This window comes from Lutra lutra, chromosome 12 (genome assembly GCF_902655055.1).
Source record: "Lutra lutra chromosome 12, mLutLut1.2, whole genome shotgun sequence".
NCBI classification, from domain to species: domain Eukaryota; kingdom Metazoa; phylum Chordata; class Mammalia; order Carnivora; family Mustelidae; genus Lutra; species Lutra lutra.
The window spans coordinates 95,268,954-95,292,844 of NC_062289.1; the positions used below are offsets into that span (position 1 = coordinate 95,268,954).

At 53.2% G+C, this 23,891-nt stretch overlaps 1 protein-coding gene across 3 annotated transcripts in view; it reads right to left on the reverse strand.

Moving 5' to 3' along the window:
* SSH1 (slingshot protein phosphatase 1) overlaps window positions 1-22,749 on the reverse strand; it is a 59,930-nt gene extending 37,181 nt beyond the window's left edge. Inside the window, exons 1-2 of one of the 3 annotated variants that reach the window (XM_047696731.1) lie at window positions 22,553-22,749; window positions 17,431-17,471 (exon numbers count right to left, since the gene is read on the reverse strand). In XM_047696731.1, coding sequence (XP_047552687.1) covers window positions 17,431-17,471; window positions 22,553-22,621 — 110 coding nt within the window. In that variant the 5' untranslated portion in view covers window positions 22,622-22,749. Of the gene's footprint in view, window positions 1-13,819; window positions 13,967-17,430; window positions 17,472-22,552 lie in introns of those variants that run through there. The other 2 variants (XM_047696732.1, XM_047696733.1) reach the window with 2 other exon arrangements.
* Window positions 22,750-23,891: the final 1,142 nt, after the last annotated feature.

Here is a 23,891-nt window from a genome sequence, read left to right on the forward strand (position 1 = left end):
AGGCTCTTGTCCCTGCATATCCAGATGAAAGAGGGCCATTCAGAGGGAGCAAAACAGCTGAAGTTCCTCTAATCACTTTACTCCTACGGGTTTTGGGAGGCCTTAGGAGCAAGCACCAGGGTGTGCCTTACATTGTGAGGGGAAACAGCTGGCCGCCAAGGAACAGATCCCAGACGATGAGGACCCCCTTCTGGTTGAAATCAACAGGCTGAAGGACTCCTAATTCTGTCAAATTGTCACACATTCACCCCAACGGTGACCGTGGGCAGCTGCCGCATTTATCCCATGTTGTCAAAGCATTCTGCATTCCAAAAATTCTTCAGTCATGCTAATCGCTGCCTTAGGAGGCAAAGTGAGGGGAAGATGGTGGGGGGAACCCAGGTAGAGGGACCTGCATGTGCACACACGGGAGAAGCTTTTGGAACCACAAGCATGAAGGGCAGGGCAGGCTGCAAAGGTTAAAGCAGGCCCAGGTAACCCTGAGGGCCTGGCATGAGACCCCCCAAACCCTCCGGGCAGGAGCCCCCAGGCTGCAGTCTGCAGCACCGCCCTGAGCCGGTGAAATGAAGGACACGACTAGCCACCATCCCAGGGTGGACTGGGATAAATACCCAAAGAAAGGAGCCCCGCTGGTGTTCTGAAGAGGGAAGTGGGAGCGTCTAACTGGTAGATTCTGGAACCCTTGCTGAAGGAGGGAGTGGCGGGCAGAGACTCCTGGGGAGGCCTTGTCTGGAAGCTTCCCCCAGCTTCCGGAGGATAAATAAATCCTCACAAGAGGATTATGTGGGGACCCATACTAGAGTGATTCTGCACCTTGCCCAGGAACACAGTAACACCTTTACAAGTTGGGGCGACACCCAACTCACTCTGCCCCACCCCATCTCCCTAAGCTCAGGAGTGCTCCCACGTCCCCCCCAGCCTGGAGTGAGACTCAGTGCTGTCACCCTGATGTCACCTCTGCCCCTGCCAGCTAAGTGCAGGGCGGCCACTTCGGCTCCGCTAAAGCACGTGTCACTGAGAAGTCAACACGGTCAGGTAGGCAGCCCTTCTTTCCAGCAGGTGCAGGCATCGTGCAGAGGAAGGGGAGAGCAGGCATGATTCAGGGAAACAGGACTCCAGTGGGAGAAGATGCGGCAGCATCAGAGCTCCCCCACCAGCCCTGGGGGCAGGCAGAAGGCCTCAGGGGACCACCGCCATCCCCCCTCCGCCACAGGCTCCTCTGCAACTGGGGGGCCGTCCTTGTGGACAGAATGGGAAGCTGGGGGTGGAGTTCTGTGGGCAGCACCACAGCCATGGCCACGCTGGTGGAGAAGCCACCTTCAGGGCAGGCTTCTCATCAACAGCTGTCATTTGCTGTCACTTGCTGAGGGTCCACTGTGTGGCAGAGACTGTGGCCGGGTGCAAGGCTACACTGTGGCGTCCAGCTCCCACAGCTCTGAGGGCTAGGCAGCGTTCTTCTTCAAAGGACACGGGAAGAAAGCCGGCCAATCTCCTGCCGCCTCTGGGGACCACCTCATTTTTTTAAGCTGGGGGTTCTGGGGCACACTGGGCTTTAAGAAAATAAAATGCAGTGGGGTATGGGAACTCGTATTTCTGGGCTCTACTTTATGTTCTACTCTATGTTCGTCACGATACTCACAGGGTTCTGTTCATTCATTCAAATGGCTGAACACCTGCAGACAGAGGCGCTCGATGCGAAGCCAAGCCTGGCCACATGTCGGTAAAGACAATAACCCTCTCTAAGGAACGGGCCTATGTTCGGGTGGATTGGCCGTGTGCTATGCCACTCAGCAGCATAGTTCCTTGGAAAACGGAAATGTAAGGTGTAAAACACCACACGCCGGAATACAATGCTCCTGCCCCTAATTCCCAACGCCAGCTATACATCCCAAGAACGTGCAGAACTTCTAGAACATGGTCATGGCCAGGTCCAGCCTCAGCTGATTCTAGCTTGAAACGTCTGCAGGAAGTCCAGGCATCCGCGTTTTAAGAAAGTGTTCCTGCTGCAGAGTGAGAATCCTTGAACCTCACAGTGACAGAAGACACAGAAAACGGGCGCCCGCCGCGGCTTTCACACAGTAGGTACGCGGTCAGTGTTTCCCGCTGGTGAGAAATAACCACGAAAAACGCAGGGCCCTCTCGGAGGGAGAATCAACAGATGGGGCTGACTGAAATGAACCGAACTACGTCTACAAGATCAACCCTCGAGTCCCTTGGGCCTGCTATAGGGATGGCTGAGGGGACCATGGTCTGTCTAGCAGGCGTGATGACAATTCTAGGGAAAAAAAAGGAACAAATGTAAAGTTGGTCACCACAGAAAAGGCGAGTGACTGTTCCGAAGAGGAATTTCTGTTTATTTCGAACAAAGATTTGCTGTGCCTGGTCAGGGCTGAGTCCTGGGAATCAGAAATAAAGCAGACCTGGCTTCCGCCTTGGGGCGACATCGCACTCCAGGGGGCGGGACGGACACAGGACAGTGACTGCAAGGTGATGCAGCAGATTCCATACCTGCTGCCCACGTGCATATCCACAGGAGGGGCCCCCAGCACAGCCCGGGGGGGACCAAGGAGATCTCCCCGGAAGAAATGACACCAAGCTGGGCCTCAGAGATCAGTGAACATGAAGAGGGGAGCGGGGAGCAGGAGAGTGGGAGGATCACGTCAGACATACCCCACAGCAAACCAAGGAAGATCCTGGTCTCTGCTGTGAAAAGCCCCACTGTGAATTCATAAATGTCTGTTCTGGCTTACAAGTTAGTTCCTTATGAGTCTGATCAGCCTAAGTCAGCTTCTCAGAAGTTTGATCATCCATGGTATGCTAATAAATTCCAGTTTCAGAACGGGCAAAGAACCAAACCTTGGGCTTAAGTTGAGCCATCAACCTGTCAAGGTAAGTTCTCAGCACCCGAAAGCTCTGTAGACCGATGACACTCAGAGTGTCGTTTTATTTTATTTTATTTTTTTTAAAGATTTTATTTATTTATTTGACAGAGAGAGATCACAAGTAGACGGAGAGGCAGGCAGAGAGAGAGAGAGGGAAGCAGGCTCCCTGCTGAGCAGAGAGCCCGATGCGGGACTTGATCCCAGGACCCTGAGATCATGACCTGAGCCGAAGGCAGCGGCTTAACCCACTGAGCCACCCAGGCGCCCCCAGAGTGTCGTTTTAGATAAACACATGTTGATGCTACCTTCCGCCTGAATGGTGCCGCGCAGTTTTCAGAGAGCTTGCTCCTCTGTTTTTTCACTTAATTCTTCTAATTTCATGCTTCTGAAGAAGGGGTCAAGAAAGAGAAGAGGAAAGACTCGTCTGCAGCCACGTGTCCACGAAGAGGCAGGGCTGCGCCGAGCAGCTCCACTCTGGGCGCCCGCGTGGCTGGATGCCTGGGTTGGAGGGCGCGGTGGCCGGCCTGCCTGTCTGCCCCGGGGCCCTGGAAGCAGCAGGCAAAGCTGGACAGCTACAGACGGTGGTCTGGACGGATTCCGACCCCATTCCCAGCGAAGTAAAGTCTGAGAGATCGGAATGATCGGAGACTCCCTGTGTGCTCTCCCTCAGGTCCTTCCCTCACTCTGAAGGCCTGGTCAAGAGCCTCCAAGACCCCAGTGTGTGCCAAGGCCCTGCTCTGTCTCGCTTCGTGCTTCACAGCGCAGCTCGCCAGGGCCTCATCCCGAAGGCCGTCGTTCGGAGCAGGAGAAAACCAGCAGCTCACCTGCCATGTCTCCCCACCAGAGCTCCCCAGCTGCTCCCCTACACGCGGAATGCTGAGGACAGGAAAATGCCAGCTCGGCAGGGCCGTCTACTTAGGGAACAGGGGTCACAGGCAAGAAATGCTGGCAGGGCTCAGCGCAAATGTCTCTGCAGCCGGGGCATGTATTGTTTGGCTCGAAAGCGTAGGCTTTTCTCAGAGAGAAGGAATGTCCAGAAATATTTCAGACAGTAAGAGACATTCTCTGAAGCCAGCTACACAGCTCTCCTTCATATCAACGGGTAGCAGCGAGCAGCTCCTACCAGGAATATACCAGCAAGTTCGCAGCAGCAGGATTTTTTCCCCCACCCCGTAGAAGAAAGACAGCAAATGATGTGCCCGGAGTTGGCTCTCCAAACCTTCAGATGGGTCCCTTCGTGGCCTGCCTCCCGTGAGAGCCCTCAGGTCCCCCGCCTGTGGAAGCGCGAGCCACTGCTATCTTCCTCTGCCCATCCAAGATACCAGGATCTAAGCCCCCTGAGGAGGGCAGAAGACACAAAGGCTGCATTGTGTTGGGAATGCAGCGGCAGCAAAGACAACGTAGCCAGCCAGAAATAACAGACACACGGAGGAAATGTTTCTGAAACAACGCAAAAATTCCAAGGACAGATGAACTCAACCGCCCCAGGTCCTTTGCCCTTTCTCTTTGGTATGCGGCCCCGTCCCACATTTGCTGGCCGCTGAGTCCTAATCTTTCCCAAGGTCCCTTTCTCCCCAGCTGGTCAGTCACCACTCCAGTTCTGGCCTCCCTCATCCCCACGAGCCACGCCACATTCCCCGGAGCCCGCTGTGCGCCTGGCCCTATGCTGAGGACTCCGAGCATTCCTGCGGGACAGCGGACATGCTCTCTATCTGCACTGTCCCCGGGGGGAGCCACTAGCCCCAGGCACCTCCCAAACAGGGATAGGGTGGTGAGTCTGACTGATCAACTGAATTGGTCGTTTTATTAATTCTAATTAAATTCAAGTTCAGTGAGGCACATGTGGCTGGCAGCTACAGCGGAGGGGGGCAGCTCGGCTTCATGAACTCTCTAAGGAGAACCAGGGCAGGGACTTCTGGCCTCCCGCCCACCAAACAGCTCCTCACCACAGCTCTTGCTATGTCCTTCCCAGCTCTAGAACCTTCGACGATGCCGCATTATCGGTACAGTCCAACCCGCTTCTGCCAGCTTTCTGTGTTAGCTACAATTAGCCATGTTGCTGACCTCAATTTCATTCATCTGACACTCTCTGACCTCAAGGAGATCATAAAACAATCAGAAAAAGTGATTTATAATAAAAACCTTCCTCATGTGACCTTGTACACGGTTCCTCCCGTACTCCACACAGTCTCTGCTTTCTCTCTGTGCGGTCGTCCTCATTGACTCTTCCACCCTGGCCTCGGTTCATGGCCTTCTCTTTCTCTCCTGTCTGCCCCCCACCTCGTGCCCACCTGCCAGAATTGACACCTTCTCCAGGAAGCCCTCCCTGGCTGCCCCTGCGGCCAGCCGTGGCTCTACCCTTTCAACATCTCATAGCAGCTCCCTCTGCTTGCAGGTAACAAAGCTGAGCCTTAGACGTTAAGTCACCTCTCCAAGGTCAGATACTTAGAAAATGACAGGAACCTAAGGCCCCTGGTCCCCAAACTGTGTTCCCAGACATACTTACTAAAACACACAGTGAAGTTATCCTCACACCAGTGTATCTGAACTTCACCGTCAGACTCGAGGGCCAGACACACGTAATTTTCTAAAGCGCTGTCCTTGCCTAGCATACAGGAGGCTCTAAGTAAATACTCAGCAACACACTCACCGAGCTGGCCTCCTCTTCAGTTTCAAAGCAGTGCATGACTAAATCACCTTGGGCTTCTCCAAGCAGCTGAACATGCGGTGTTCGCCACCAGTGGGCTGCACCAGACACCTAAGACTTGCCACACAAAGGCTCCAAGTGGACATACAGTCACCTGGTGGTCAGGCCTTCTTGGCAACCAAGGGCCTCAGACAACACAACTAAGTTTTCCATGTCACCTTGAGTGTCTCGAAGGCTAGGCCTATGACTTTTCCTTCTCTGGATCTCCGAGGGCCCAAAAGGCAGTGTGCACTCAATGAATGTAATGCTAATAATGAACATCTTTGTTGAGTGTCATGTTAAGCCACTTACACACATTAACTATCCTAATCCCCAGTGTCTGTCTTTGAGGGAAACTGAAGCTCTGAGAGCCTGAGCTGCTGGCCTGTGTTCACAGGGCCAAGAAGTGGAAGAGCCAGGATGGGAAACCAGGAGGAGGACTCTGACATCCTGGCTCTCCCGCTGAACGGACACCTCAGGGAAACAGCATCAGAAATGCTGACTTCTCTTCTCCAACAATTCAGGCCCAAGACCATTTGGTGGACTGAGCCAGGCAGGCATCTGGAGAGGGATGTGGTGAGCAGGGCTAGGAAGGCGTCTGTGCAGAGAAGAGGTGGCTGCAGAGATGGGAGGCTGGTGATAGCCAGGGAGACTGTTCAAACGAGCAAGTGTTTTAGGGACAGTCTGGAACCAGGTTTCTCACGGTCAGGGAAGGGAGTCACAAAGATGAAGAGAGAGAAAACTAGAATGAAATGTGAGATGTTGGATCAGAGAGGAAGGTCTGAACTCAGGGTTCCCAAAATTACTTAAATCGAGAACCAGAGATGCAGGTGTGTGTGTGTGTGTGTGTGCACGTACATATACAAATTCCCTATTTCTGCCCCAAGAGGGCCTGAGGAGGGCGACACCCCCAGAGTGATAAGCACACCTTGTGAATTCCATTCTCCACTAAATGGAAGCAGGGCTCCTCAGACAAATGACTGGCTCCAGGTATGGGGCAAAGAGAGGACAAGATAAGGCCTGGAACATCTGGTATCGGAGAGCGTGCAGTGCTGAAGGATGGCAGGGACAGGACCTCAAGGGTCACGGAAGCCAGCTTGCACACGACCCCAGTGGCCAAGCAGGGGACTCTGAAGTCAATAATACAACCCACTGGATTAGAAACTGTGGGATAGAACAGACAAACATGAGTCTGTACAGATATAAATAGACAAGTTGAAGACGGATAGGATTAACATAATTTCCAAGTATGGCCCCCAAGAAATACTTCTTAAGGATAAAGAGGGAAAGAAAAACCATATAGTAAAGGTGCCCAAAGTGAACATCACCAGGAACGGGACAAAACGAAATTGTGTGTCCCCTGGCGTGGCGGGAGGCAAAGTGCACAGCATTGCTCCTGGGCTATTCCTGCCAAAGAGACCTCATCCAAATCTAATTTCCGGGGAATACCATACCAACCTAAATTCGGGGACAGTCTACAAAATGACAGGCATGTCCCCTGCACAAGTGTCCTATTCATAAGATTGTCTAAGGGAGATGGAGGACATGGGCTGGAATGACGGAGACTCAGGCAGGACGCCTTCAAGCCACATACAATCCTGAACTAGACCCTTCTATTACAGAGAAGGTTACCGAGTCGAGTTGCAGGGCAGACCCTGATGGGGCTCTGTGGGTGGTAATGTGTCAGGGTCAAGGATCAAAGGTCTACTTTGTAGGAGAAGGCTGCTGCCTATATGCAAAAGGTGATGGGCACCAGGCCGGCAACTTTACTCTCAAATGTTTCAGAAAAAGTTCTTTGTGAGAACTTTCCTGTAAGTTTTATATTGTTTCAAAATCTAAAAAGCTATTTGGAAAATTTCTACTTAATTGGGCTTTGGGAAAGCACTGCTTGTAATTTCCCTTTATTGGCAGGTGATAAAAGCTTTTGAGACTATGGGTTGTTGCCACGGGCATACTTCACGGCCTTCCTCTTCCATCTTTTGGAGACTTTCATACCCTCATTGATGGAGACCTCGACCTGCCTTCAGACCCTGTTCCCTCTCCGCGTTTTCCGGGACAGAGGCCACGAAGGATGATGGGACGTTCCACTCTCCCACTTCCTCCTGATCTGTGTCCAGAGTTTGGGGGCCTTGGGTACCCACAGCTCTGACCTGTCGAAAACCTAACTGGAGCATTTTCTGGCTTGTGACCACATTTCTGAAACAACGGGAGGCCAGCCTGCCCGTGCGAGCCTCCTATTGTGAAGAGCACATGTAGTCAGGACGTTACAGGCCCGCAGGATGTGACTCAGCATCCTGTTTGCAACGTTTGGGGCGGCCAGCAGCTTTGGCACCAATCCTGCTGCTGACCTCACCTCTCCAGACCACAAACACCCAGGTTAATTGGTGGGACGGGCCCATAACATCAGCTCTGTGGGCCTCAGGGCTAAACCTAAGACAACCTGCTGATCTGCCCACCACACTGGGCTGTCTTGGGAACACGCACAGGTGTCCATCAGGAAGCGTTCTTCAGAAGAATGAACTAACCTGGTGGGATTTTCAGGAATATCATGAATCAAGCAACTGCTCTTGTTTCTCTCTTTGCTTTGACCACTAGGAAGCTTGAAGTCAGATCTGTAGCCACGCTCTGGTAACTATACCAATGTTACACCATGCATTCCACATACAAATCTTCTCCTGGCTTCATCTTATTTTCCCTATGCCCCACTTTTCTTGTTAATTTTCTCTGAATTTTATAAGGTGTTTCAAATCCCTTTTGGACAAAGCTGTGGTAGACACAGCATACCCACATTGCCTGTGGTAGGTAAGGACTCTTTCTTTAACAAAGAACCCCAGCATTCAGCACAGAGCCCAGTATATACACACTAAATATATACTGGCTGAATTGTTAAAAAAAGCAAATAACTCAAAAACTGCCTCTACTTCTAGGCTGCCTCCTAGGAGACACTTGTCCCTCCCCCCCCCCGCCACATGGTAGGGTCAGCACAGGGGTGCCCAGGGCCCAGAGAGCAGGCTCTTTAGGGAGCCCTCTTGCTTTAGGGAGCTTGTTCTGTGGCCTCAACCCCAGACTAAAGAAACCATTCCCAAACCTCCAGCTGCTACCGACCAGGCACAGAGCAGGCGGGCCTGGACATGTGGGAAATGACAAGTGATACCCAGAAGGGGTAGCCACCTGGCTCTCTCCAAACCATGTCCCTCCCTTGTGGGAATTTCGCCTGGGCCCAGATTTGGGGAAACACACCTTGAGAACTCTTGCCAAGCCACGTGCCGAGACCTGACTGGGAGTTATGTCCGCCGGTGCAGGACAGCCCCTAGTAGCGAGAGCATCAGACGTTTCCTAACACTGAACAGCAACCACATTCTTTTAAACAAAGTCTTTTAAAAATAACTCCGGGGGCACCCGGGTGGCTCAGTGGGTTAAAGCCTCTGCCTTCGGCTCAGGTCATGATCCCAGGGTCCTGGGATCAAGCCCCGCATCGGGCTCTCTGCTCAGCAGGGAGCCTGCTTCCTCCTCTCTCTCTGCCTGCCTCTCTGCCTCCTTGTGATCTCTGTCTGTCAAATAAATAAATAAATATTTAAAAAAAAAAAAAAAACTCCGAAAGTAGCCATTAAGAAAAAAATCTGTAAAAATAAAGGCCCACAAGACATGCTAGTTCCCAGATAAAGGTCTGGTACAAGGTTCAGTAGAACTTGGGAGGGAAACAGGTCATGCATTGGCGGTTTCTCCTCTCGGAATCCACTGGGTTGACCTTTTGGTCTTTTGCGGTGAAACTGGGAATCTGTGGAGGGGAAGGAGGTCGGGAAGGGCAGCAGGCAGGGCTAGCAGGCACTACCATCAATGAAAGTAACAGCTGAAAAAAACCCAACCAAACAAACAGCTACCATGTGTCCAGCAGTATCCACACTATGCCCAGGCAGTGAAAGGCTCTCCCTAAGGCTCCCAAGGGCCCCAAGACGGAGAAGGACTTTTTGGGGAGGGCAGGTGGATGGCCCTAGGTCACAGTCACTCAGGCAGCGGGGGGGCAGGGGCTGTACCTGGACCTCGAGGCCTGACGGCTTGACCTCCGTAATTTACAGGGCAGTCTGCCAGCTCCGGACTCCGGGGAGGCAGCTAGGCGGGCCAGCCGGCTTCCCCATTGGCACGTCACCTCCCATGTGTCACAGTACTGATCCCGCCCCAGAGTGGGACTAGACATCACGCCCCCCCCCACCCCAGCCCAATCACTCACAGGCCTTGAAAATGGCTGTCTGGACTCTGATTAATCCCATTTTGATTAATCCTGTTTTCTTACTGCAGTCTTCCTGGAAGCAAAAGGACTTGTTTTGGATGTTCTCCTAGTCTTAGGAATTTTCTAATAAGTGCTCCAAATCCTGAGCTCTGACCACAGGACAAGGTACGCCAAAGGTGAGTCCCTTGAAGCCTGCTCCTGAGAGCAAAGTGTGGCTGGCCCAGGGCTCCGCTGAGGAGTGCAAACAAAGGGTCCGCTTCGTCTCAGATGCCACGCTAGTGTCCTCCAAGTCAGGGTCAGACCATAACCCTGACTTGGCTAGGATCCCCACAAATGTATGACCTTGACCTCTGTCCTGGAATGAAGGGGAAAGTCTGGGCAGTCTGTTACAAATCTACAGGGAACTATGACAAGTACACAAGGACACAGGCCAAGAAGGATGGGTCTGAGGACTCTTCATCTCCATCTGGGGGCCGCAATCTAATCTCGTCTCTTAATTTACAAAGGAGTAGGTGGAGGCCCAGAGATGTCTAGTGACTTGCCTAAGTTGCACAGCAGACATCACCTCTCAGAACCTAGCTTTGCTGATTCCCTCTCACAGCTTTGTTCTGCTCACGGCCAGTGCCAGCGTGATTGCTGGTACCACCGGAGCATGGACTCTGACACCGTATGCACTCCCCTGGTGCACCCATGCCTGGGAAGGAGGAGACCAGGGCCCCGTGGCATTCTTTTGAAGTCTAAGTACTGGTATTTCAAAAGCTTAATGAAACCTACTAGACTCTAGCAAAATTCATTTCAAGCTAAACTTAGTAAGAAGTTTAAGTTCCTACAGAATCAAGAATCATATGAACTCTTTTCCTCTCTCCTCATTTGTCCCCACTATAGATGGGAGTTTTTCTAACAAAGAATTTAACCTGCCCTAAAGGCAAATTCTGATTTGAAAATCAAATGTCCCAATACACCAGGGAGAGCACCTGAGTTAAACTCCAGAAGTTTAAAAGTCTGTGTGCCCCAATGTTGAAAAGGGGGGGTCGGTGGAGAGCTAGTGCCCAGGGGATGGGGACAGGAAAGGATTTGCTGAACACAAAACTGTGTCCCTCTCCTGTGAGGGGACACGGGTTTCTGAGTACAGGGACCTGCATTCAAACCCTGGCCCTGGCGTCCCACCGGCCGTTTCGAACTGTAGCTTCCTAAGGTGGGGCTGGCAGCCACCTTGAGGCTTATGGTGATGATATAACCTATGGGGCAAGATTCCAAACCCAGCACCTGCACCTGCAGGAAATAGGAGGTGGTACTGTCATTCCCCAGGGGCTCTGCCCAGTGACTTCCCAGGGACCGTCCGAGAAGGGGGACGTGTCACAATTCTTGCTCTCAGTGGGGCTCGGGGACACGGCGGGGGGTGCCCACAACTTGCTCAAGCACACAGTTCACAGAAGGGCCACTAGGCTCCAAGCAGGAAGAATGGCTGCAAAGATGGCAGTTGTTCCGGGTGGACTCCTTCCTCTCGGCCTCCTGGTGAGAGCTCTGAACCACTGGCAGGAGGGCTAGTTGAGATGGCTCCTGAATTTGGGGGGCGAGGACAGGTTCTGAAGGCAGAGAGACACGGAGCCTGAGGGTCTTGCCTCTGTCACTTCATACCACATGAAGTCAGGCCAGCTAAGGCTCACTCTTCCAGTCCACAGGATGGGAATCAAAATGGCGCCTTCCTTGCAGGAGGTCTGCATATGTTAGAGGAAATAACTCTCATCTGGCGACTCACAGAGTGGAGCACGTTTGGAGGCTCCCTTCCAGAGCCTCTTGTCCCTGCTTCACTTTCTTTCCCTAGTACTTACTGACGTGCTATTCATATTCTAGTTTATCTTCCTTACTGCCTGGTCTCCCCCAGAAGAATGTCAGCCCTGAGGCAGGAGAGCTGTCTCGTCCACTGCTCAATTCCCAGCTCCTGGAAATAGTGGTTGGCACAGAGTAGGTGCCAGGAAATATATGTTGGGTGACTGGCAGCTAAGCAGAAAGGTTAGGTCAGAGGGGTGCCATGAATGCTCTAATAGTGTCTACAGGGGGAAATGGCAGGAAGGCTATCTGTTCTCAGCATCCGGTAGGTCATCCAAGAGCACCGCGAGTTCCTCTATGGGAGGAAGTCCCTGTGTGACACCTCAGTGGCCCATCCAGTGTGTGCCAGGCGCTGGGAGGGCTGAGGCCAGGGAGGCCCTGTCCTGCCACTCAAGACCCCAGGCTCAGGAGGGCCTCAAGGATTAGCTCTGCTCTCACCATCTCGAGATTCTGAACCGTTCTTTAACAAAGGCCCCTACCATCTTCCTACTGCACTGGGCTCTGCAAATTAGGCAGCCGGCTCTGCTAGCAGCAGGGGAAACTTTATGTACCTAAGTACATATACAACAAAGCTGGTCCCAAGGAAATACGAGAAGAGAAAAGTGCATGGAGGAAGGAAAAGGAAGAGCCAGGAAATCACTACAGAAGCTGACCCCCGAAAGAGGTACAGGCAAAGGGCATCTGTTCAGAGTTTACAATAGTGAAAAGGCTCACGGAGTTATGATATTTAATTCTGCCAACGACACACAAGCTGTGTAAGGTCTGGCCCACTGCCTGGTGAGGCGACAGATGACGGCGAGTGGGGGGTGGGAGCCAAACCCAGGCCATCCCCTAAAGCCGAAGCTCAAGGAGGGAGATGCAGGGGCCAACACAGGACAAGGCAGTCAAAGTCGGGGTGAATCCAAGAGATGCCAAGCCTGAAAGTGAGAACAAGCGTGTGGGCGCCTACCAGAAAGAACGTGCCACTCACTGGCGTGAGGGTCAAGGCCTGCGGGCTCGCTGGTGCTCCTGACGACCCTGTGAGCATCTCTCAGTCACCGTCACCTTTATGTAATGTACACACAGGCTGAGACCAGTGGGCGGAATTCGGAGAAGGCCCAAGATCCCAGCCCCTGTCACAGGCACCCTGGGTGAGCCTCTATCCTGACGGGATGGGACAGTTGTCCCCTTCAGGTGACACTGTACAGTGAAGGCGATGGTGATGGGATGGTCACTCCTGCGACGGCATTCAGTTACAAGAGTCCGTGGCAGGGGCGCCTGGGTGGCTCAGTGGGTTAAAGAGTCCGTGGCAACAGATAATCCAGTTGGCCTTGAAGAAGCAAGCCACCAGGACCTCCACAGCTGCAGGAAAAGGAACCACGTAAGCTTGGACGAGGACCTGAAGCTCTGATGCGACCCCGGTCCTGGCCAACGCCTTGACTACAGCCACGTAAGACCCCAAGTGGAGAATCCAGCTGGACCGTGTCCCGATTCCCAACCCTGGTGACTGCGAGGCCATGACCGGGAGCTGTTTTGGACTGTCAGGTTTGGGCTAACTTGTTCCACAGCAACTGCTAACGGATACAGGGACCTGCTGCGGAACTGGGACACAGGGGATGCCTGACGCCCCTTGGAAGGACTTCACCGGATGGACCATCCACAGGGACAAGAAAGTCCAGCCTAAGAAACCACTGAGAAAGGTGAATAGGAACCCCCACGGCAGACAGGCATAAAAGACAGGTGCTGAATGGAGATGAGGAAGCGAGGACATGGGGAGCTGCTGTGGGGGACGGAGGGAAGGTACACCCACACTCCAGGACAGCGGGGGCCTCTGGGGAATTCCAGGTCAAGATCCAAAGGGGAAGGGAACGTGGATGGAGAGGAGAGGTGCAGGGAGGGCGCTGTTCAGCACAGACACCACATAAAACAGAAGACAAAGTCCTATGGCCTTGGCCCCATGTTTGTTTGGGGGAGGCACAAAAAAAAATTAAAAGAACTCTAATGAGCATTTTCATACGCTTGACTTGGGAACTCTGGATGGAAACAACAACAATAAAAAACATTCACTCCCGAGCCACCCTCTGGAAACCATAGCCAGATTCTCTCCCCGGGGCCCTGCCTGGCACACAGACGCATCCATCTCGTGCCAGACCGAGGCAGCTCCCAGGATGGCGAGGGAGCCAGGAGCCACTGCCAGCAGAGCCGTCTGCTCACCGATTCCCACAGGCTGGGCGGCACAGCTTCCAGAAGGGGATTGCAGGAGGCAGGCGGCTGTCTGTCCGTGCGGAGGGCAATGGGGAGAATGTGGAGAACTAGACCTCCTTCGCTCTGCATCAGTCGGCTTCGCTCTGGGCACGAGGTGATTAGCTCCTGCGAGGTCCCCAGGAAGGTCTTCCGAGAAACTGAATCACAACGCTGACCCTGCGGAGTGTGCCCGAAGCTGTCTGCATCCCACAGGGCTGCAGCTGGGAAAAGGACGGGGTTGCTCCAGGTCACAGAGTGTCCCCGGTGGCGGCCCTCCCAGGGGCCCAGCGTGACAGAGTGGACACTGCACCTGCAGGAAGTCCAGCTAAGTCTGGGCTGTGAACTGACACGAATGCGAACATCTCACGAGGACCAAACGTCGTGATGGCTCTTTCAGCCTATCATGAGCCAGGCTCCATGCAGGGAGCCCCAACTCAGCCCCTCCACGACCCTAGAAGGTCCGAGTTGTATGTGTTTGACAGATGGAACGAAAGAGACCCACGGAAGTGTAGTAAGGCACAGAGGCAAAGGAGCTCAGCGGCTTGGGTAGGAGCCAGACTGTGAATGTACGCCTGCCTTGTGTCCAAACCCCCGCTGTCTCCTCCACACCTCGCTCTTTCTCATCCAGGGACACACTGCACTGCAGGGCCAGGACAAAGCTAACATACTGCAGCAGCTGAAATGTCATGCCCAAGCAGGGAACTAAGGCCCCGTCCCTAAGGGGAGCGCCGCCACCGGTGAGGGATGGGACAAAAGCACATGCACCTGCCACGTAGGGTGGAGCCACGTGGCCCACAGAGGTGAGCTAAGGGCTTCCCGCCAGAGAGAGGGAAGTCACAAATGTCTGGGGGCAGGACCACTGAGCTGGCCCAGCAGGAAATGGAACTGGCTTCAAGAAAGAGCCTGGCCAGGGAGTGGGATAAACACAATCCATGCAAGAGTGGAGCGGCAGTGGGGAGAGGATGGGGCAGCCATGGAGGGGAAGGTGGAGAGCAGGCAAGATGGGACCAGAGCAAGAGGCACAGGGGCGCTCTGAGACCGTGTCCATCTGACGGTGGGGGATGGAAACCTGAGTGGAAAGGAGGGTGGCTTGGATAACAACTGACACAGGACAGGGGAGGGATAAGGACCTGAGCTATGGGGCCACTAGGGGAAACTAGGGAAGAAGAGCAGCTGAGGCCCAGAAGACCCACCCATGTGACTCAGCCATTTCCTGGCCATGGCTGAGTCAAAGAGAACTACCGAAAAATGAAAGCTTTCAATGAAGGGTGGACAGAGGGGAGTGGGGAGAGGAGTATCCTGCTAGCCCCAGGCTTCCTGCCTGCCAGCAACTCTTCAGAACCAATCTGAAGCATGGAGAAATCCCCTCTTCCCCAGACAAGCAAACACAACGGACTATTTCATTACTACTTCTAGAAGCCTGGACAACAAAGGCTTGAAAATGCAAATCAACACACCGCTGCGAATGAGTTGCAGTCAAAGCTTAAACCAGAACACCAGAATTTCTCCTGTGTGGCTACAACACTTAGAAAGCAGGACGGTGTTGTCTGCCTAAAAATGGGGGGTCAATGTCAAGGTGGGGGAAGAGGGACTAAGAGGGGAACCCAAGAGGATAAGCTCAGAGCCCAGATTCCCGGCTCCTGGAGGCCAGGGTCTCCCAGCGTTCACAAGGGCATGGGGGGAGGCCTGCTGGGGGCAGTGACGAGGGATTCCCATGGTCAGCACACATCCAGGGGACACCACCCAAAGTCAGCAGGGCTCCTCAGTCCTGGTCCTGGCACCGGTCTCCAGAATGCCAGGGTCGGGGCATCCCATGACAAACACAGGTGTGGGAGGCAACAAAGGCCTCGCTTCAAATTTAGTACCTGCCACATGCAACCTTGGGCCTCAGGCTCCTCCCCTGTAAACTGGGAAAAAAACCCCTCCTGGCACAGCTGAGAGGAGTGAATATGGCAATACGTAGAGGTGACTTCCCTCCCCCTTGTGAGGTCCTCTCCAGCTCCCAACTGTGCAGAGAAAGGGCCTGTATTGGCTGCCAGGTACTCACATTTGCACATCACTGCTACTTGTGAGTTCTGAAATGAAATAATTCCAAACACTATGCTGTCCGCTAAGTAAGGGCAGTTTGGTTAAAAAAAAAAAAATTAGTTCTTTGCACCAAAGACAATCTAAGTGAGACAGCTAAATACTTTCTCCTGGGCATAAGCCCTGCCAAGGGCAGGCCTCAGGGATGAAAGAAACTCCCACTCCAGGGGAGCACTGGAGGGAGGCTTGGGGTAGGAGATGCACCTGTAGACACAGCCCCGCTTGTGGCCTCCATGGTGGTCAGCAAATCCTTCTTCCAGCACTTCCTCCCTCAAAGAGCCTCCAGAGAGTGGATTTCCACTTCCTCCCCTCTTTGCCTCCACCCAGAGAGCCAAGCTCGAAAACACAAAATACAGCCCGTGACTGCCCCCACTTGGGAGTCTGGCTGATTCCAGCCTTCAAGCCCTAACCCAGACCCCGAGCAACCCAACACCCCAGGGACAGGGAAAATCCGTCATCATCCCCAAAGGTATCATTAAAATGAGGACCCAGCACCTGAAATAAGACCTCTCTGATTTTTCCGGGCCATTATTTCCCTATACGTAAAATCTTTACAAATATTGTATGCCACAATAAAAGTGAATGTCTTCCCTCCTTTCACCCAAAGACATGAACCTTCAAAGACCCGTGAGTTTAACCAGAGAACATCCTGCTCTCGGTAATGAATGGCCGACCCCAGTTTCTGAACACACATTCCCTTTCCCAATTGGTGTTCTTCTTCCTAACAATATGAAACAGATTTTTTCCCCCGCAAAGAACAATATCCTTGAAACTCCATTTACTTTTTTAGACTATAAGAGTCTGAATTTAAGACTGGTGCCTTAGGGTACAATACATTATATAATAAGAATATATTATGTAACGGAGAACTAAATCTTCCGTAAAGAAAATACCCAAAAGAAGGCCTTCGTTTTTGGCAAAGAAAAATAAAAATGCCCTTGGGTCTGCTAGTGACTACAGCAGCTGAGGACTAGAGCCTGAGGAATTATTTTTAATGGAGCATCCCGCAAGATTTTGCACAGGCACACACAAAAAAAAAACCCAAAAATACAAAACAAAAAAAAAACCCACCTTGAACCCAGGGGGTGGGACGTCTGTTTCAAATCAGCAACGTGCTTACCGCAGAAGGACACCATACCAAGGGCCAGAAGGAAAAGCAAGAGCACGAGACAAAGAGTATTTTTTCAGAAAGGGAAAATCTGGAAGGAAGTCTCTAAAGATGTTCAAAGTGGGGAAGCGAGGAGGGCAGTGGAATCCTGGCAACGACCTTCCTTCTTTTCGAAATTTTATACAACATTATGAAAGCTCCTGATGGTTAAACATGTTCACGAACGTGGACGCGCTACCTTTGTACATGCTTGCGGTGTGATTTTTAAAGCTCTCACTGAACGCACTGGTGTATCCTCTCTTCCGAGGGTTCTCCCTTCCAGAAAGGAACAAGAGTCTTTCAACCTGCTTGGGAGAAAGACTCAGGAACGAAAATCGAGGCCGCTTACCTGAGGTTTACCTTTCGCTCTTCATCGCTGCCAGCCTCCAACTACGGAGAAAGAAAGACAGTGTCACACCACAGACGCCACTAGCAACGAGCCTCACACACAGACAAGTCTCACGTTTTCTGCTCTGATGCCTGACAGAGATACAGATGTCCAGGAAACCTGGCTCCGTCCACACAGTCGCACCCTTTCCTCAACAACTCTGCTCCACCCGCCCTCGTCCCGCTGAGAACTTTCCATGGAGGGATTTTTCAGGTTTCCCAGCATTTATCCACATTCCTTCTGCAGTGTCCCACACTGATTCCTGTTCACTGGACACTCCTACCTGGCCCTGCTCACCCACACGCTCATCTCAACTTTCCAGGGTGGTTTGCGATCTCACCCTGTTTTGTTTTGTTTTTTTAAAGATTTTATTTATTTGCCAGAGAGAGTGCGCCAGCGAAAGCAAGCAGGGGGAGTGTCAGGCAGAGGGAGAAGCAGGCTCTCTGCTCAGCAGGGAGCCCAATGCGGGGCTCCATCCCAAGACCCTGGGATCATGACCTGAGCCTAAGGCAGACGCTTAACTCACTCAGCTATCAAGGCGCCCCCTCACCCTGTTTTTTTAACAGTGGGGGGGGGGGGCGTGATGTTTTAAGAGGAATCTATTTCCTCCTTCAAGCCAGGTAATAACTGAGTGATCAATATCATTTTCAGCTCCAACACATGGGTTTTAAAAAAAAGAAAAAAGAAAAATCATTCTGGGCAAGGCTTTCACCATGGAAGGGGGCCAGGAGCAGCCTGTCTGTCTGTGGGTCTCAAAAGCTCTTGGTGGTTCCCCAAAAGGCTTAAATGTTTAACAGAAAACTTTCTAGGCTATTGGTTTATTTATATAAGCAAAAGAAACGGACATTTAATATTTTCTAAAAGTTTAAAGGCCAAGAGGGTTAGAATCTAAAAGTAACAGGGACTTGGGGCGCCTGGGTGGCTCAGTGGGTTAAAGCCTCTGCCTTCGGCTCAGGTCATGACCCAGGGTCCTGGGATCAGGCCGCATCGCATCGCATCGCATCGCATCGCATCGGGCTCTCTGCTCAGTGGGGAGCCTACTTCCCTTCCTCTCTCTGCCTGCCTCTCTGCCTACCTGTGATCTCTGTCTGTCAAATAAATAAAATCTTTAAAAAATAAATAAATAAATAAATAAATAAATAAATAAATAAATAAAAGTAACAGGGACTCAAGCCCTGATTGCAATTTTTCTTTTTTTTCTTTTTCGCTTTCAATGAGAAAACTGAAATAAGAAAACACCCCCGCCCCCCACAACTCTGCACCGCTGGGACCTGGCATGTTTTGATGTTCCACAGAGAAGCCCATTGAAGAGGAAAGAGAAACCTGGAAAGCAGCGATCCCTGGGAGAGATGCAAGGCTGAATGAGGACAGAGACCAGGCAGGAGTCCGCAGTAATGGGAAAAGGGTGAGGAGCTCACGTGGGAAGGGGCCTGCGGAGCAAGGGGCACAGAGCAGGGGGGTGGGCAGTCTCACAAAGAAGAAAGAGGGGGACAGCGGAGAGTCCTGGGGTCCCTAAATGTTATGAAGATACTCTATGTACAGCATCGTGCAGCGGTGGGCACTGGTGGCCAGTCACTTGGTTTTCTCACGCTCCCTACCCCATGGGCAAAGGAGAAACGGAACCCATCAGGTGAGGCTGTGCTGACCACAGGGCCATGAGCTTCTGTCCCTGAGAGCTGCACAAACAACTCACACAACCACTTAGAAGACAATGCTGGGTCTAACCCAGGGGTCCTCAACTGGGGATGATTTTTCTCAATACGGGGATACTGGGCAATGTCTGGAGCCTTTTTCGAGAGGATGCTACTGGCATCTTGGGGGTGGAGGACAGGGTTAGATTAAATACGCGACAATGCCCAAGACAATTTTCTGGCCCCAACATGAGCAGTGGCAAGGCTGAGAAACCCTGATCCTGATCTAACCCCAACACACCACGCCTGATCCCCTCCTCTGAGTCCCCCCTCCCTCCGGCCAAAAAAAGACTCTGGAGATCTGCCCATAAAAATGAGTCACCTTGAACATTTGTCAAAAATAACAATGTTCCAATCTATTCCTGAAAGTTATTGATTTATTCGCTGTGGGGCTTTCTGCTTGTTCTCGCAAAGGAATGAGATAAGATTAACAGGAAAGCGACATAAATGAGATAATTAAAGATGGGGTGGGGGCAGGGAAAAAAAACTAAGAGAGGAGAACTGCTTTGCTGGGTGGGCTGATCTCCCTCTCTGTTCCCACGCTAAACCGGCTGAGTCAGCTGAGTCAGCCGGGCTGAGTCTGACTCAGGGGAGGAGGTGCATTTTGAGGAGAGAGGAAGTGATTTAGGGGTACAGACCTCAAAAAGACATTTAATCCTTGGTCATTCTCTGGGATTCCTGGAAATGAAATGGAGGCAACGTGCAGTCAGTTTTCCCAGGGAAGAAAGCTATACATGCCCAAGGACTCACATAGGAGGGAAGCCGGCCCTTTCGCAGGAGCTGAGGTCCAGGGAAGGTCAGACCTGAGGCACGGACAGGCCTGGACCCAGGTCTCCTGAGTTCACATGCACGTGCCTGCTCTCTCCATACTGTCTTGCTTCTTCCTGCCTCACGCCATCTGAAAGCAAGCCTCGTTTTCTAGGGAACATCCCAACCTCGGCTAGTTCACTGGGCAACTAATGCTGCTGCTCTATTAACAGCAAATGAAATGGGGCCAAGGCGCCTGGGTGGCTCAGTGGGTTGAGCCTCTGCCTTTAGCTCGGGTCATGATCCTGGGGTCTTGGGATCAAGTCCCATGTCGGACTCTCTGCTCAGTCTGCTTCTCCCACCCCGTCCCTGCTTGTGTTCTCTCCCTCAAATAAATAAATAAAATCTTTGTGGGAAAAAAAAAAGGTGGCTGAGTTTTATTCTCATGTTTACTGGGTCACTGGCACTTGGTAAAAGTAATGCTTTATATAATAATTTGAAATGTGTCTCATAGAGACAACCCAAATGTCCAACAAACATGTGATACATCCACCGAATGGAACATTATTTGGCAATAGAAAGCAACGAAGTATTGATCTGTGCTACGACATAGATGAACCCTGTAGACATCATGCTAAGTGGCAAAAGCCAGACACAAAGGGTCACATATTGTAGGATTGTGTTCATACGAAATGTCCGGAACGGGCACATCTATGGGGACAGCATGTAGATCAGTGGGAACCTAGAGTTTGGTGAGAGCAGGGTCGGGGTGCTGAGAAGGGGGCTGCAGGTGGTGGCTAAGGGTCACGTGGCTTTTTTTTCAAAGTGATGAAGACTTCTGGCACCCGGTCGTGGGGACAGCTGCACAACCTTGTGAAGGTACCAAAAGTCGCTGAATCATATACCAAGGAATGGTGAACGGATAATACGTGGATTATATCTCAGCTGAAAGATAACATGAAATTTTTAAAAATGTGTCTCCGACAGGAATAGATCAGGTGTGAGCTACACAGGGAATATGGAGTTTAGAATCCGAAACCGAGGCTGAGGGGCCCTGTGTACAAGCCCTTACTGAAGTCCAACCCTTGCCTCACTTCACTGTTGAGAAGGCAGTCTGAGATCAAGTGCAAGGAAGCTCTCTGTAGACGCAACCTGGTGGTAATCACAGTGATGGAGGAGAACAGGTATGGTGAGGAAAAGAGCCACTGTAGCCTCAAGTCTCAGCTGTAGGCAACTGGCCACCAGTGTTCTTTTCCCTGCACTTGCCTCGCAGAGGAAGGATGAGGAGAATCCTGTCTGCAGACAAGGTAACTCATGAATGGCCTCTTCAGGAAAGGAGGGGGCTGTCGGCGGGAGGGGGTGGTCCACCCTTACCGCCACTCTGAAAATGTTCCAGAGGCTCCTAGCAAAATCAGGCAGAAGAGCCACCCGGGCCTGCAGGACAAATAGGCCTGCACCAAAACCAGTTCCTCTTCTCTCACACAAACCTTTCCGTGTTATCCGTCAACCTCCCCCGCAGAGAAGGGGCTTGAATGGCTTAGAGCTGCCAGGCCACTTCCTGGGCCTGCAGGCCCCTCCTCCAGCCTTCTCTCCCTTCTCTAAACACTTCCCAATCTCCTCCTCCAGCTTCTCTGTCTTCAGGCCAACTCTCAGCCTTGCCATGGATAGGAGTTGAGACCAGAGGCCATAAACGGTTCTCCAAGAGAAGGTGGGAGAGTGGGGGACGAGAGAGTCAGCCCTACAGTACCTCAGGGTACTGCCCAAGTACAGCCCAGGCCAACTGCCCACTCAGAAGACCCATTCCCCAGTCTACCCCAGAGCAAGGAGCCGGCCCACAGAGGCCTGATGGCAGAGAGGGGCACAGAAACCCGCAGGGTGCAGCAATGTGTTCTCAGTCACCAGAATGCACCCCTGCAACCACAGTAAAACCCAGAATCGCCCCCAACCACACAGCCAGATAAACACAAACATGCAGTCTCAAAGGATATCACAAAAAGGAAGATCCAGACTCACACAAAGACAAGACACGCAGTCACAGGGCGCCCTGAGCTCACTCACGGGCACCCGACAGGCCGGCCACTCACACCAAGAAGCACACCTCCAGGGGAATGCAGTCGAGGGAAACAATCTCAAACATTCACAGGGGCACCCCCGGGGGGGCCTCTGTCACAGCATCAGGCAGGCACGGTTCCCCAGAGACAGGCCACAGTCACACACAAACTCACATACAGTCAGGCACACGGGGAGAAGGCCTAGACCAACCCCAGGACCACAGATCTCACAACCAGCATCTCCCAGTCACCCATTAGGAGTCCCAGGGGCACAGCCAGTCTCCCACACTGTCATCCCCAGACGGGGATCACACACACAGCTACACACAGTCACCCCCACACAGAGGTCACAGCCGCAGTACAGTCTCGCGGAAAGTCACCCCCCACACAGAGGTCACAGCTGCACACACAGTCACCCCCCAGATGGGGTGACACTCTCCGTCCCCCGCACAGTAACCTAGGCCGACTGCCCAGGCAGGGTCGTAGCGCGGGGCCCCTCCCCCGCAGGCCTGCACGCCCCCCGCCCCGCACTCGCGGCCCAGGCCTGGAGCTGCAGCTGCTCCGCCGAGCCGGGGCCGTGGGCCCGGGGCTCACCTCGCTGTTGCTGGCGGAGGAGGAGGCGGCGCTGGGCGTGGGCGAGCGCTGCAGGGTCACCAGGGCCATGGCTGCAGTGCAGCGCAAGGGCGCCGCCGAGGCCTCGGGCTAGAGCCTCCGCCGCCGCCGCCGCCCGGGCCGGGCCCGGGGCGCTCCAGCAGCCGCGCGCGGGCGGCCGGGCCGAGCCGGGCCGGGCCCGCCCCTCCCCCTCGGCGTCCGCCACCCCCCGCCCCCTGCCTCCCGCGCCGGCGCGCGCCGGGCCCCCTGGGTCGGGGGGAGCGGGGAGGCGGGGCGCCGGGTGGCGCGCGTGCGCGGCGCGGGAGCCCGAAGCGGCGGCGGCGGCGGACGGCGGAAGGCTCCGGGCGGGCCGTCACGTCCCACCCCGCACGCCCCCGCCCGCGCCCCTGGACCCTCGAGCCTGGGGACCGGGGCCGCGCGCCCCCGTGGGCACATCTCCCGGGATAACCTCCCGCGGCGCAGACGGGGAAACCGAGGTCCAGCTACTGCGCAGGCAGGGTGACGCAGGGTCCAGGAAATAAACTCGCAGAGCGGCAGTCTGCAGAAATTCATTCATTTGTGAAATGCTGAGCACCTTCTAAGTGTCAGGCACGGAAGAGTCAACAGTGTGCCAGAGAGAATGGGCCCGTCTTCAGGGATTTTACAGGAGTGAATCCAATTGCTAGGCACGTTTGAAAGTTATTTTGCTACTATTTTTTTGTGAATCTTATGTGGCCATAAACCCAGCCAACTCCTTGGGAAATCAGAGAAGGCTTTTCTGAGAAAAGAGTATTTGCTCCGAGGCCTGACGGAAGAGCAGGATTAACGGGTGACGGGAGGGCAGGGAGCCCTGGGGCTTGAGGGGGAACACGGCCTGCACAAAAGCCCGGAAACTGGAAGGAGGCTGTTTGTCGATCAGAGGCCAGGGCCTAGTGAGGGAAGCAAGAAAAGAGTGGCACATCGAGGTGCGCTCTAGGAAACTCTAGGCTCCCGGGTAGAGAATGGACTGTGTGGCAGAGGGTTTAATGGAGACCAGGGAAGGGGCTGCTGCGGCCCTCTTGGGGGGATGTGACCAGTATGGGAATGAAGAGGTGGAGTACCATAGCAGTCTAGTGGTACTGGTTCCATTCAGTGATAGGAAGCTTCTCTTTGATTTCCGAAAAGCCCTCCTCTTCTGTCTCTACATGCACACTGCACTAGCACCCACAGATAGCATGGTCCAATCCTGCATTTTAGCAAAGCGCTCCACCAGCCAGCTCCCAGCCCAACCACAAACCCAGGCAGCCTCCTGGACCCCTCCCCCAGATCCAGGGGCTGCAACCCCCTGCTGATTCCTGGGATC